The following is a 15,231-nucleotide window of genomic DNA, read 5'->3' on the forward strand; positions in this document are numbered from 1 at the left end:
AACGTTTTTGGTTTTTTACTATAGCTATTAAATATTACATTGTAGTAGTATTCCTCTTCACTTGTAAATGAGAGGTTTTAGATTCGATTTTCACTAAATGTGAATTTGAAACACATTATTGCTAGCCCAATGTGAGACTTAACTCACTTTCCCACCCCTTAGTGTAAATAATAACGTTTATTAAAAAAAAATATGTTTTTACCATAAACTAAAATTCCAAGTGCTTTTTGTAAAAAAACACTTGGAAGTTTTTTCTGGAGAAGCATTTGACATGTGCTTCTCTGCAAAATGCTCTCTACAAGCTAAAGATCTAGTGTTTACCTTTGCATCCAAGATTATGTGTTTGTATCCTCTCTCCCCTAATGTCGTTTGTATCAAGCGAAAAAAGTGTACACGTGCAATCTGATGTTCATATCGTACGTATTAAACAAGGGGAGGAGTGCGGAAAGAAAAAACGAGAGTGAATATCACTACTTCGTTTAAGAATGTTTTGATGAGCATGCTCAATCCTCTGATAAGCATTAGCAAAATCATCTGAGATTAGGATTCTGGTAGAATCATTCACATGTCACAAGCAAGATCAAGAGGTGGGGCTAAATTTTCAAAACAAAATTGAAGTACCAAATAGGGGAACTGTAACTGGATAGGAGATACCCAATACTACTCCAAAGTTAATGTAACTCCACAATATCAATGTCTGGACCTTTCAACTCAGCGCGACAGACAATCACAGTTTAAGAACAACATTGACATAAAACTATAAATCCACCACAAAGATACTAATCCATTTCTTTCGGCAAGAAAGTACGAGGATCACATAAAGCTTGGGGCGACTGGACCCTTTGACAGCCCAAGGCGAACTTCCATTGCATGATGTGTGTCCACAGGCCGGAATGTTTCAGATTCACGGGGGTCTGCAATTAGCGCAATGAAACATATAAGAAACCAACACAATCATACAATTAATGGGTTAAAAGAACGAAGCAACAGTATGTGTTTCACTTGGTTAAAGAAAATTAGAACAATATGAACTGCTTTCTTCCTAAGTTTTACTATGATCGTTTAAACTTAGCTTCTATAAGAATGCAAGGTCTAAAATATATGCATACCAACTGAATTCTGACGATCGGCATGGAATTAAATCGATATAAGCCAAATCTAGGGGATTTTCCACTCAAGAAGTTTTAACTCATTACTTGTTACTTAATGATCCATAATTGTAATATTAGCATCTTGAAGAATCAAAATACAAAATTCCTAACGACATCAACCCGAATTAAAAACCCCGAATTAAAAACCAGTTGATTAGAAGAAAAAAAGGCTGCGTGTTTGAAATTCATGAGGATTACTATGGATGTTTAAAAGAGAGAATTACAAGAGGACCCTGATTGGTGAGTTCTTTACAAAGAGGAACGTAAGAAGGCTCCGATTGTATCATAAACATTGAAGGAGTTCAAACAAATAGTTCAAAGAGAAACCGTGAACAGTTAAAGCTTAGGATATCAGTATTATCTACTTTGTATATGAAGAGTATTTTCTTACCATTCAGGTAATCCTCAAAGCCGAAATCATCCAATTTTCCAGTCATCGCCTCCAAACCCAGCATTGAGGAAGGAATTGGGCCAGCAGGCCTCTGAAATCTGCAGTTGTTTCAAAGAATAGAGTACAACTCAGATTTAACGCCACTTTATATATTTATGGACTACACAAACTGGCATGCATTGAAGTATACAAACTACAGCAAGTAAACGGCTCAGTGTTTTAAGTCCATTACTGAATGTGATAAAAAAAAAACATAGTCACTATAATAAGCAGCACATACAATTACATCAACGGTCAACCAACAATAATATGAACTTCGGAGTGAGTACTTCAGAGCAGCCTCAGACTAAAAGACAAAAGATTCTGTAAGCTCTTTTTTTCACTCATACTCGGTCTGGATATCTGACACAACTAATAAGTCAGCACAACAAATGTATAAAAGCACCTCAAATTGATAGGGAACTGGTGTTTCCTTATCTATGTGGCATAACTTGGATCGCAATCAGGCATGGTAAAGACATAATCCAGTCAGTTATAATCTACTCAATATAGAGGACACAAAAGAACATAGATCGCAAATTCCCACCATCTTATTCCTGATTGAACCAGTTTTTTGTCAATGAGTGAGAAATAACGACACAAACCGGGCACAACCTAAGAGCAAAAACCGTACAAGAGATCAACATCTACACAGACAGAACCACCAACAAAGCTCTAATGCAAAACTTTCACACTCGCAACCCTTATGATGCAAAACCAACAATCCCACAACGATTCCAAACAAAACACGCGACCTTGTTTCGCAACAAGAAAGCGCAATAGACAAACATAACAAGAGAAAAAAAAAACCCTAACGTTTCAACATAGCAACACACGTTTACTTCTACTCAATCATAAAAAATAAGACAAACCCATTACAACAATTCACAAACAGAAGCCAGAATTCGACAAAAACACGAATCCCATACCGAGAAAGGATTTGCCTTTCGAGATCCATCTTCAGTGGAAACGCACTTCCATAAGTGTACCCCAAGATTTTCCTATTTATCTGCTCCTGCGTTACCTTCGCCTAAAACCCAACAAAAAAATAAACCCAAATAAACAAAATTTAATCACATATCTTCAATTCCAAACAAACAACAACAAAAACCAAGAGAGAGAAAGAGAGCAAGAGAGAGAGAGGGAAAATACCGATTCCAAAGCAGATTCGAGAGGGTGAGTGCCGACGAGGTCGCTCTTGACGCCGTGAAGTCCGAATCGAAGGGCGTCGTTCTGGATTCCTCCGATTTGGTGCTCGATTGTCTTCGGTGCCTCCATTTAGCTTTCTCTGGTTCTTCCTCTTCTTCTTCTTCTTCTTTTTCAGCAAGCAATGTGACTTCGCTACAAGTACAAATAGGGAGTCTTTTCTTCCGCTTTTAACTTCAATTTTTGGGTTGGGTCAATTGGGCTTTAGCTACTACCTATGCGGGCTTAGTTGAGGCCCATTTCATTTACAGTGTTGGGCCAGGAGATTGTGATTGTGTTTGCTTTATATGGGCCGGTTATCCTATAGTCCTTGTGTAATTCTTTTTCTTTAGTTTCTTTTTCGGTCAATTCTGTGTAATTTGGGTGATCATTATGTTGATTTTTGGGAGTTTTAACGAAAAACTGACAGTACTGTTTACTTTAACGAAAAACCACATTTTTACACTAAAAAGTCAAACCCGGTACTATTCATTTTACCCTTTATTTTGTCATTATTGTTAAAACTCAAAGTTTTCAAGCCCTTTTCATTAGTTTTCCTTTTATTTTTCCTATGCACAATATTTAACCCATTACTAGTCCAGATTCTGGGCTCGTTGCTTGGCAAAGATGCTTCTTCTAAGAAAAGATTTTATTTGAAGCATGTTGATTGATTTATTTATTTTAAATAAAATTGTAAGCACTTGTGAACAGAAAATAGTTAGAAGAGTTTTTGGTGATCTAAAGTAGTGTCATCTATTTCCTTACGCAATGACATGGATTAATACATGGTATTACAGTAAATGTTTCTTAATTTTTAAAACTCAATTGTTTGAGTTATCATTTTTCATGAGTGTGAAAAAAGTTCGAAGTTTAAATTCCAGAAGGATATGTGTTACCATTAGTCCATCTGAGTGGGTAAGAAAACTATGTTTGAAGTGTTTTCGAGCAAGAAAATGGAGTTTTGAGGAGCTTGCGTGTGAAGAACACATAAACACTTAACTTAGAAAAAAGAAAAAGAAATCTCTAAGTTAACACTTCAGAGTTTCAGAGAAGCAAGGGGCATCGAAGAAATATCATAATTAAGAACATAAAAAGTGAATTCTATAGATTAGGAGTTTTTTCTCCGATTGAGCTCTTGTAGAAAATGCATAATTGTCGGGGGGTTTTTTTTTTCCTTCTGATTTTCTAGGAAAGTAAATTAGTTGCTTCAGTTCAGCTTGAACTCGCAAATCCTAAACCTAAAATGATGCGTAAACACGAATTTCCTGTAGCAAATGAAACAAGAACATGTGTACAAAATAATTGTATTGTATTAATGTAAATGTAGGGTTACACTCTATGTTTACAAAGTTTCCTCTGATTCTTTCTCCGAAGATGTGTAGATGTGTGTTGTTTATTCGAGGGTTGCAATGACTTGATCTCGGATGAACAATTGCCGTAAGGATTTGGCTTGTGGTGATGGAAGAACTGGCACGAGTAGTAGTGCTTGATGATTCTTTATGGGTTTGACGAAGAACGGAGAGGGTTTTCCAAGTCTTCTTAATTATTTGGGGGTTCGAGTGCTTGAGAGCTTCAGAGTTTCAAAATTTCAGCGTCTGGGCATGAATGATTTTCTGGCCTATTTCTTTGTCTTGGAGTCTCGTATTTATAGACTCTCAAAGCTTTGCTTACGGATGGATTTGACATTGATTGTGGGCTTGATTAATTGACAAAAGAAGTATGACTCGATTTGTGAGCCGGTTCGTAATTTGACTTCATCAATTACATTCGATTTAATTAAATTAAAATCAAATAATTCTTTTCCGTCAAGTGTTGATACATATCTTTCTTGATGATTTGTCTGAATTTGATGAGTCATATTCATGTGTATAACTTGTGAGACACATAACGTATGTCACGTATGCCCTAACATATCAAAACTTTTAATGTATTAAAGAATATTTATTTCATCGATATTTCAATGTCTATACCATGTTGAGAGAACATAAAAGTGATCATGATGAAAATGAAAGCTATTTAGTGGCTATAGTATTGCCCAGATCTCTTACCCAGCTACTATCGATCGCTAGCTTTGGGGTACAACGTATTTCCACGTTTCCGTATTTCCAAAAGCAGATTCTACTGGGTATTATATTAGATATGGGGTGCTTCTCTGTACACTCGCTGAAAAGTTGGCAATTATTATATTGGATTTTGACATAAATCAATCGCCTTGCATTTGACATATGCAGAGAGAGATTAGGTCTCAGCTCTCTGGCACCAGTACCCGTAGCCTTTCTGTCTCCAGTCCCGGTAGGTAGGGTTTTTTATGTATAAAAAACTGGTCATTGCCGAACTACCAGTACTGTCAGTGTGCATTACGTATTGCCATGCCCAACCGATCGAATGAGTGGCTTGAAGCCGTTGAAAATTATATATTATAATTAATATTATAATATTTAATTTTTATATAAATGAAAAATAAGAGTCATGTGTCATAGTTGAATTCAAATTCATGAATTACGTCTGTTCGTTGTAACTTTAAGCAATAGTCATAATATTTCAAAAAGGGTGGCTTGAGTTCTATATAAACTCAAACATCCCACATATCCAATGGATCGAAGAAAAGAGTTTTTTCCAATGTCTTTTATTCTTTGTTAGTCAAAATTCGAGTCGTGTCCTGAGAGTACAGAATATATGAAGTTTGCCAGAGTTCGAAAATTTAAGTGTTTTGACTTTAGATTATAAATTGTTGAATGCTGAGAGACAGATGCCTACCGAACTACAATTAGAAGAGTATGGACGAAATTTTGTCTTTAAGACATTGCATTTATATAAGTCTTAATCTCTAAGTTTGTCAGTTTTTTTAACTTTTTCTCAAATTGTTTATATTAATCTCATACACAAATTGATGTTATGAATTTCTTTATAATTATTATTAATGAAATTCATGTGTTATTTTCATATTTTCTAATATTACTTCAATAGAGGCTTCAATCCGCAACCCTTTTATTCATACACAGAGCAGAAACTATAATATGATTATCTCCTGCACAAATCTCTGAACAAATATCGAACATATATACAGAGAGAGAGAGAGAGAAACTAAAAGGAAAGAATTACTTCAGTTCATCGCTGGCCGTCACTTCCACTATTCCATGTACCTCACTCTCTGATTAACGGACCGGCTTCTCAGTCCTTTCAGTTCTCATACAATTTCATCGTCTTCTATTTTGTAGGATCACGGTTAAGTTACGTCAACATTTTATATTGATTTTTTCATAAAGCAAAAAAGAATATTAATATAAAATGTTGACATGATTTAATTGTAAATAAGAAGGGATGGGAGTGTATGAGAACTGGGAGGGCAGAGAAGCTAAGTCTCTTATTAACTCCAATGGCTGTTCTTGCATGAATCATATGAAGGCTCTCTCAGTTTCAGGTAGATTTCCACATGTATATCGTTATTTTTTGGGTGAATTTGTTCCCTTTTTTTTTTCTACTAAGATTCGAACTGAACTTGGTTCTATCTTTTTCTGCTATCTTCACCCAGTTACCTCAAATCATGGCCATGTCTTTTGATCTGTCTGGTCTTTGGTGACGATATTTAATTTCCAATGTTACTATGAACAAAGGTGGCGAGAGAGAAATGAAGAAATTAAAACAAAATTTTGAAGGTGAAAAAAATTAGAATAGTTTTTTTGTTCTTAGATCTTATTTCAGTGTATTTTTTCTACATGTCTTCTACATCTCTCCCACCATACTTTCTTTATTTTTTATCTCCCATTTCTCCCATTGTATATCTAATCTAAGACAACAATAAAACCAATAACAAAAATGAAATGGTTATTAAATGAAAACGGGCACTCAGTTTTCAATTTTTTGTTTTTAAGTTCTCTGAAAACTTGTTTGATAAATATTTTCATGAAAATTAGAAACAAAAATTAAGCTAAAATTTGAAATCTAAACAAAGTAGCTTTTAGATTTTTGAAAATTGACAAAAGTAGCTTTTAGTTTTTCAAAAGGGAAGTATTATTGACACTCCAAAAATCTCATTCTACACTTTTCACTAGTGTATTTTTCTTTCCTAATGTAGAAAGTTTGGAGTGTACAATGAGGTTTTTGGAATGGTAATAACAATTTTCTTTCAAAAACTAAAAGTAGTTTTGAACAAGTTTTCAGTTAAAAAAAATAAAAATAAAAGGGAAAATATTATGAAACAACCCCTTAAAGATTTATTTGTGGCGAAACTGCAAGACACTCGAATAAGCATATCTAAAACTACATTAATAAAACTCTATTTGTCAACTAAAAGATGATGAAAAGACATCTTTGTCTTCTATCACAACAAAAATGTTAAAGACAATAATGTAATTTTACAAGGTAAAATTTTGCTTTTTTTTTTTAAACCTCACATACATGTAGTGTTATCATTTCTAATTAAAAAATAAATAAATAAAAGAACCTCTCTCTCCTCACTAAGTTCTCTCTCGTTCTCTTACCCTCTCCTTCGATTTTAACAACAAAAGTAAAAAATTTCACACTTTGTGTGTAGGCATATAGTAGTACATGTATAACTAGAGAGTAGATAATGTTCTCTTTCGAAGTAGCAACCATGATCAACCATAGTTTTTAATCTCTATTAATTAATGAAACCTTCTTTGTCAACCAAAAAATGATGAAAAAACTATTTAGTAATTTATCACACAAAAAGAAAAAAATGATGGGCAATAATGTAATTTCATATGTCCAAATTTTACTTTTTTTTTTTTACAGACGTGATATCCACACATCTCATTTTACTTCTCACATACTTTTTTAATTTTTGGCCGTCGGATCGGATGAATTGAAGAAGATCAACGGATAGAAATTATCAAGGGGTGTGTGGATAGCACACCCTTTTTTTTGTTAAAGCCTCACCTACAGATGATGGTTAAATACCTCTAATATTTAAAAAAAAAAAAAAAACCAAAAAAGAAAACCTCCCACTCCTCCCACGTTCTCTCTCTCCCTCTCACCTTCTCATTGTCTAAAAAAAATGTGTTCATACACACAAAGTGTGTAGGCAAATACTAGTACATATATGATAAAAGAGTAATTCTAGAGAAATTGTATATAGACACCATATTAGTATATTATATGATGTGGCAAATGATGTATACAACAAAAATCCAAAGAGATAAACTCATTAATTGACATGTACAGATCCCTTGTCATATAAAATGGTAAACAAATGTGATACAAAAATGTGATCTCCATAACATTAGAACAATGATATACTGAGAATGGAGATTTAGGAAAAGTCACACAATGAGTTGATTATTATATTTTGAACTTGCCATCTATAATCAGTCAAACCTGAGATATTTGATTTCCTAGTGAAGAAAAATACACTAACTTGGTGACCACTACTCTCTTACTTTTTAGAAGTGCTATCTATTGACTCACTGTAGACAGTCAGATCTAAAAATAAATAATTAGATGACATACTTCCTAAATATCTAGGGCTAGCTAGCTTGAGAAAGAGGGGAAGGAAGGACAGGGGAAGCTAGGGTAGATGGGAAGACAGATACATGCACGGTTAAACGATTTTCATGATCCTCTTATCTATACTTCTTTTCAGTTTCTCTAGCAATTTAACTTCAAGCTAAACTAGTACGAACTAAAATTAGGTTGTGTTCCCAGATCAAGATACAGAGATCAAACTTCAAAATATCTTGGTAAACCTCTTACTGCACGTGATATTGCTAGTGGAAATATCTCCATGTATGTACGTGTGTAACATATAATTAGAGATTTAGCAATTTCCTTATGGAGCGATTGAATATAGGACCATGAATTTAATGAAATTGCCCCATTGAAATACTATGTACGTACATTATAACTTCTAAACATAAATGTTGTATTTATGTGTGCGTATTTTAATGCATTTCACAATAGAAATATAGACAACATAACCAGCTCCAGGAAGAGAAAACAGGAAACATCGTCGATCTTCAAAATAAATGCATATATATGTAAACATCAGGAAGAACAGTATCTAATTCTCCGCACAGGATTAACTTATTCCGAATAAGTAGTTTTTTTTTTTTTTTTTCCTTTTCTTATGTGCAGATTAAAGAGTAGGTGTTACCTTGTGTAAATACTACAAGTAAAGCTACAGCTTTATAAGTGGATTAAAAATTGTGTTTTGAACTATTACAACACCAAACATTTCCCAGCCAAAGAAAAAGAAAACTATTGCCAGGGCCACCGTTTTTGCCAAGTTTTCTCCTTTATCTTGAATAAATTTTTTTACATAATTCATAAAGAACAAAATTCGGTGAGGGCATCATTATCCTTGGACCTTGACTATATTGTTTACCAAGATTTGTCTGATTATTCTTCCACAAACTTCTTAAATCAAAGCATAAACATGTTCATCACACCTTGTGCAATAGTCCATCAGGCTAGCTGTTGAATACTAATATATCCATATCAATTCGATCGACAAGAAGCTATAGCCTTATACATTACTGTGAAATTCAAGATATTGAAATTAGCCAAGAACGTGCATGCAAATCTGCACAACTAACCTAGCAGCAAGTATTAACTATTTCTATGGAAATCTGGCTTACTTTTATGAGATTGCTATTATTCGTATAAATAATAACCTTAAATCCTTCAATCGCTATATTTTTTAACAGTAAAATTAAAACAGTCTTGCTTAATTTCCAAGGAGCCTTTAACATAACAAGCTAGGAAGGAGGAAATAAAACCAGAAACAAAGGGGAATAGAAATTTCACATTCCTCATCCCATAAATCTGCTATAAACCTTTTCACCTTGGAAAAGAAACCATAATTCGATAGGCATCCATCTTTAATTTTATGGTCGCTATAGTAAAGATTAATTGTGTGAAATCCATGACAAATATCAAACACGGAACAAGTATCGTGTAATATTTATCAAACAGGGAACAACTATCAGGTGATATTTATTTTTTATCAAACAGGGAACAACTATCAGGTGATATTTATTTTTTATCAAACAGGGAACAACTATCATGCAATATTGACCATGGTGAATCTCATTACAGCAAGCATAAACCCTGTTCATCAAGTATCTCCTGGCACCGATCCTTTTCCTTGAAGATATCACTAGTTAAATCAGATACTAATTGTCAGAACATGAATATATACCCTATATGGTGAGTTTGATTGTTTATAGCATATCTATCCCCGCTTAAATTGTACCTTTTTTAAATTAGAACAGAAATGTTTACATCATAAGTTAAAACAAAACAAAAAAAACACGTTATAACTAATTAACAAAGATCTCATCAATGTCATCAGTATTAGTCATTATGGTAACTCTTGAGGAGCTGTAAAACAGTGGAACAGGTGACTCAATAGATATATTAATGAGCATTCAAAGAAATACATGAACAAAAATATAGCTTACTTCTTTGATCGAAGTTAATGATTTGGAAGATAATCAATAAATTCGCCAGATAATTCCACAATTAAGCCTCCCAAGATTTCAGTTCCTGCAGATTGAAATCTTAATCATTAAATCTGGAATCGAAAAATAAATAATTGAAGAGAGGCATGGCTGCAATATATATGTGTATATGTTTACCAGTGGAAATTAAGATTGATGGTGGCGATGGCACAATTAATGCTAGGGCATGGGGAAAGCGCCATTGATGTCCCAATTTTGAGAAGCATTGGGAAATTGGAGGTGGCTATTGCTGGAACTCTGATCAGTAGTATTATAATCGGAAACTACTGATGAAAATGACTTCATTTTGTTTCTTTTGATCAAAGCAGATTGATCCTCCTCGTGACGATGATGGTGATGAGCTTGATTGGCCAAGAGGGATCCCAGTTCTTGATTCACACGATGATCTCCAAAATTAACCTTCGACGAGGATGAGATGTTTGTTTCGTGATCATCAAGCTGCTCAATCATTAAGTTCAATTGGTTCAACATCTGATGAGGCCTCCTACTAGTAGTGCACATCTTTTTCTCTCTTGTCCTTTCCCTTGCCTTTGCTCTTGCCTTTGCCCTCAACTCTTTCGCAACATAAGCTCCGGCAGATTTAGATTCTTTCAACTTCATCATCATCACCATCTCTTTTTCTTTGCTCAGTACATGGTTTTCCACCTCATTTATGTCCGAAACAACCTCGTCGCACTCGGAAGTGGAAGACAAACTCTTGGACCGCTCAGAACTGCAGCTCAAGTTCTTCTTCTGTGTTCCGAGATCCCTGATGGCCTTTCTGGACTTTTGTAGTAGCCACTCGATGGTTTTACTTGCCCTGTCAAGCCCTAGCAGGTCTTGGAGGTCAAAGAACTGACGGGCAACGTTGAGGGACAGCCTCACCCTACGGTCCCTCAAACCCTGAGCGGTGAAGATCTTGCTGTGCCGGTCTTTCTTCGTCGCGGCCGGTGCTACTACTACATCTTCCCTAGAAGAGTGAAGAAAATAAGGAATAATATTATCATTACTAATGCTACCATAGTTACTATGGTAGTACTGATGATGATCTCCACAAGGTGATGATATGGTGGAGTTTATACTACCAGGCACGGTGTTTGATGAAACTCCCAAATGGGTTAGGGTTTGATGAGAAGGAGGCGCCAATAAAGCAATATTTTGCTGTGAAAATTGACCAGAGAGGGGATCAGGAATGTGATGAAGGAAAGTGTCTCCAGTGCAGGTTTCTAGGTTTGCACAAGGAGGAGGAGGAGGAGGAGGAGGAGGAGGAGGAGGAGGAGGGTAATTTGAAGAAGAAGAAGAAGAAAAGGGAAAGTTATGTTGAAATGGACTTACAGTATTACCATTATAACTGGAAGATGAAAACATGATTTCTTTTTCCTCAGGCCGTCAGGCAGTCCTTATACAATATAATACCTCTGTTAAGAGAGCCTCTTCTTCTTTCGAACACTAGAAAGAAATTATCCTAATTTCGAACAGGTAAAGAGAGCTTCTTCATACCCATTGAACTTCTCAAGACTTCTCTTTTCAGACTCACTTTCTCACTGCAACTTCAGATCCATCTGTGTTCTTAAAAAGAAGATCAAGGGGAGTGAGCTCTGCTGTGAAAGATGCATAATATCGGATATATAAACACGGAAGCACTAATAAGTGGGGGATTGTTTTGTTTGTGTTGGAGACATCTGAATGATGGGTTTTTGGTTGTTTCTGTTGTTCTTCTTTTCTCTTGTTTTTTGTTTTTTTTTTTCCCGGTGTACTGTTTCTTGGGCAGAGTCTTGAAGGTACAGTATTTGGAATAAGGATCCTCTACGGATCTTCTTGGTAAGTATCCTGAGAATCTGTGTATTTTATCCGTCGATCGTACATCGTATGATAAAAAATTATTTAAAATTTTATTATTTAAAATTGAATACAAACAGTACATGAGAAAAATTAATTGCATAATATACGATGAACAAACACAATTTATAAATTTTCAGAATCTTCACAAAAAGAATCCGAATTCCAAATTTTGGGTTTCATTGAGGGTGATGTGTCACCGGAGATGTAAGGCGCAAAATATGTGGGTTTGTGCCACTTAATGTGGAAACACCATGCCGAGCCAAAACTGATGGGAAATTTGACAACCCAACTTTTAGACCCGTTAAAATTTCCAGAAAAGAGCAAGACCATGTTTAATTAACTAGGGTTAGGTTAGGCAATACCCCAGCCTAGATAATAATTTCCAAGCACATTTTTTCTCTTTCTACATGGTTCAGATAATTTTTGTGACTTAATTTTTATTTATTTATTCAATTTAAAGGTCAAAATAAAGGAATGTGTAAGAGGAACAAAAAATTCTTATAAAAAAAAATTAAGAGAAAAAAAAAAATTAAGAGAAAAAAAAAAGACTATATAAATCATTCCCCAACTAGATAATGCCTCTTGTAGAATTTGAAAATTAAAAAGTAAACTTCAATTTTGGCGTAAGCTTTTTATGAAATGGTGTTTTAATTTTAATATGTTAACTTTTATTGGTGTTAATATAACACGTAGTCTCTCTAATTCATTACGTATCATAAAAATCGAGTATACACAAAAGTTTCTCCATTGTTGACAGATAAATTAATCTAACATATACTCTTAGGTCCGTACTTCTTAAAAGGGAGCCTAATTCATTATGATTATTACAAACAGATGAAGCGGGAAAGGATTCTTATTTTTTTTATTATAAAAATGGAAATTAGTTGTAGGGTCCACACGACATCGAATTTTAACAATCTGAACTATTTATTTTTCAAGTTGCACCTCATAGATCATCTTTGCAAAATATTAGTCAAATTAGAAATATTTAAGACATCTAATTGGGTTCAAAAAAATTAACGAATACTTTGTTATATAAGAAACAATGAAATTTTATCTTTATAATTAAATAGACAAATAATTTTGGATTGAATTTAATTTTTGTAAGGATGATTTATGAATCGAGACTTACAAACTACACGGCTCAGATTGTTGAAGTTCTATGTGGAGTAGACCCCACACCTAATCCCTACTTTTTGAAAAAAAAATAAAAATCCCTTTGCATAAATAGCCTGTATAAACATATATTCTGTATTTGTCATACAAATATTAAGCATGCAAACGATCAAAGCTTTCTATTTGCTTGGAAAAGAAAAAACTAATGAATTTTTAGGTTTTCCAAGCTGCTGGATGTGGTGGCTTCGTATATGGAAATTGCTAAAGCTTGCACATGCTTTTGTCTTTTACCCAGCTATAGAGGTAGCAAGCAGTGTTGTCGAGGAAGGTATGCTTTTTGAATATCCCATCTAGGGTCGCTTTCACCCTCTTTTTAGGTATCATATAAGGTGGAAAGTAAAGGAGGATCGGTGGAAAACAAGTAGGGTTCATTTGGGGTGTTTCCCTGGCTAGTGGAATGTGTTAGCCTAACTAAACCATCGGAGCATTTCCACCCATGAAATTTTGCCATGGCCAAATCCAAAATCCACTTCAAAACCCATTCCACCCACTCCTCCAAGCCAGCCAGCCTTTGCAGCAGCCATGACAAATCTAGCCCCGAGTTCGTGGTAGTTACTATTTACAATTAATGGAGATTAACATAATCTCAACAACTTAGTCAAAATTAATCTCATTCGTTGAATAATTAGTAAATAGTAACTGTCATAACAGTCACTGTTTATAATAGGTAGAAAGTGATAAAGAGAAGCCAAAATTTTTTTACTATATAAGTGAATAGTAACTACCACGCCTATTTCTAAACTCAAATCCATCAGATGGGTGAAAATGCTCTCAGGCATGGATTTCATTTAAATTAAAAGCGACATTGGCATGTTTCAACCTTTGGCATGTTTCATAAAAATTTACTATATAGTTGAAGACTGTAATTGTGTTTAGACTTGAGACCATCTTCAATCTTTGAGTTAAAACTTAAAAGTTTTAACCTAGAAATATGTTTTCTACTCCAATTCTGGGTTAATTTTTAGTCCGAGGTTATTAAATAATAAATTTAGAATTCTTAAAGTAACTTTAAAAAAAAAATTATTTAGACTATCATAATTAATTTTATGAACATTTTAACCTCAAAATATTTAGATTCCTATAGATATTGGAAAATCACTAAACCTACACTATAAAAATCGTGGAATACTATAAAAGAATATGAAACACATGAAATAATTTTTTTTTAATTATTTTAGCCGTTGGATTTAAATTTGGACCATTATATCTTTTTCTTTACCGTTAAATTTAATCATATTAGATCTTAACCGTTGGATTCAATAAATTTATAAATATCAAACTAAAAAAATACACATATATAGTGGGCCAACCCACTAACATGGGAGGAATTTTGGCCTAAATTTACCCCAAAATGAGTTTTGGGTTAAAACTTATATTTCGTTCAAGGGTTTGAGCAAGTTGGGATAGATTTAGAATCTAAAATTTGAATCTTACTCTAAGGATTGTAGGTCGTAGACGTTGATGCCGCCGTGTACTTTCCCTCTTTCTCTTATCAATGAATTGAATATTTCAGTTAAAAAAAAAAAAAAAAAAAAGTTGGTGTGGCAATAACTTATCAAAGTGATGTAGAAAATAATGAACAAAGTTGTTGATGCACGAAATCGAATGGACATTGGAACAACAAAAAGTGTTAAGTGTTGGTTGCTTCGATCACCTAGTGAGGATAATGTGTAAAGAGGATAATCTCTCTTTCTCTCGAGCTATTCTGTGAAACTGAGACCCAAAGAAACACTCGGAGCAAATACGTGTTGTATCCAATCCAGCCTCTATCCAAGTTTTGACACTTGTACAACTTATGTAAATTAATTTATAAAGCTAGCTAGAGTTTTCCTTTTTATCTATACTAAGGGGAGGGATGGGTTTAGTCTCATAATGGGTTAGCAATAATATGATTTAAACTCGCTTTTGATGAAAATCAAACTTATGATCTCTAACTTAGAAGTGAAGAGGAATACTACTAGACCATAGTACTAAGTGACCAATCAAT

General features: G+C 34.1%; 2 protein-coding genes across 2 annotated transcripts; both read right to left on the reverse strand.

Moving 5' to 3' along the window:
* Positions 1-625: 625 nt before the first annotated feature.
* Positions 626-2,926, reverse strand: LOC137739676 (cyclin-B1-2-like). Its single transcript, XM_068479337.1, has 4 exons — positions 2,734-2,926; positions 2,511-2,611; positions 1,543-1,640; positions 626-914 (listed from the first exon to the last, which is right to left on the reverse strand). Exons 1-4 carry the CDS (start codon positions 2,857-2,859, stop codon positions 814-816), a joined length of 426 nt encoding a protein of 141 aa, XP_068335438.1. The 5' UTR covers positions 2,860-2,926; the 3' UTR covers positions 626-813.
* Positions 2,927-10,045: 7,119 nt separating this feature from the next.
* On the reverse strand, positions 10,046-11,804 carry LOC137738751 (transcription factor DICHOTOMA-like). The gene is made up of 2 exons (XM_068478227.1): positions 10,365-11,804; positions 10,046-10,272 (listed from the first exon to the last, which is right to left on the reverse strand). Exon 1 carries the CDS (start codon positions 11,592-11,594, stop codon positions 10,407-10,409), a length of 1,188 nt encoding a protein of 395 aa, XP_068334328.1. The 5' UTR covers positions 11,595-11,804; the 3' UTR covers positions 10,046-10,272; positions 10,365-10,406.
* Between the last annotated feature and the right edge of the window lie 3,427 nt (positions 11,805-15,231).

This window comes from Pyrus communis, chromosome 7, assembly GCF_963583255.1.
Source record: "Pyrus communis chromosome 7, drPyrComm1.1, whole genome shotgun sequence".
In the NCBI taxonomy this organism is placed as follows: domain Eukaryota; kingdom Viridiplantae; phylum Streptophyta; class Magnoliopsida; order Rosales; family Rosaceae; genus Pyrus; species Pyrus communis.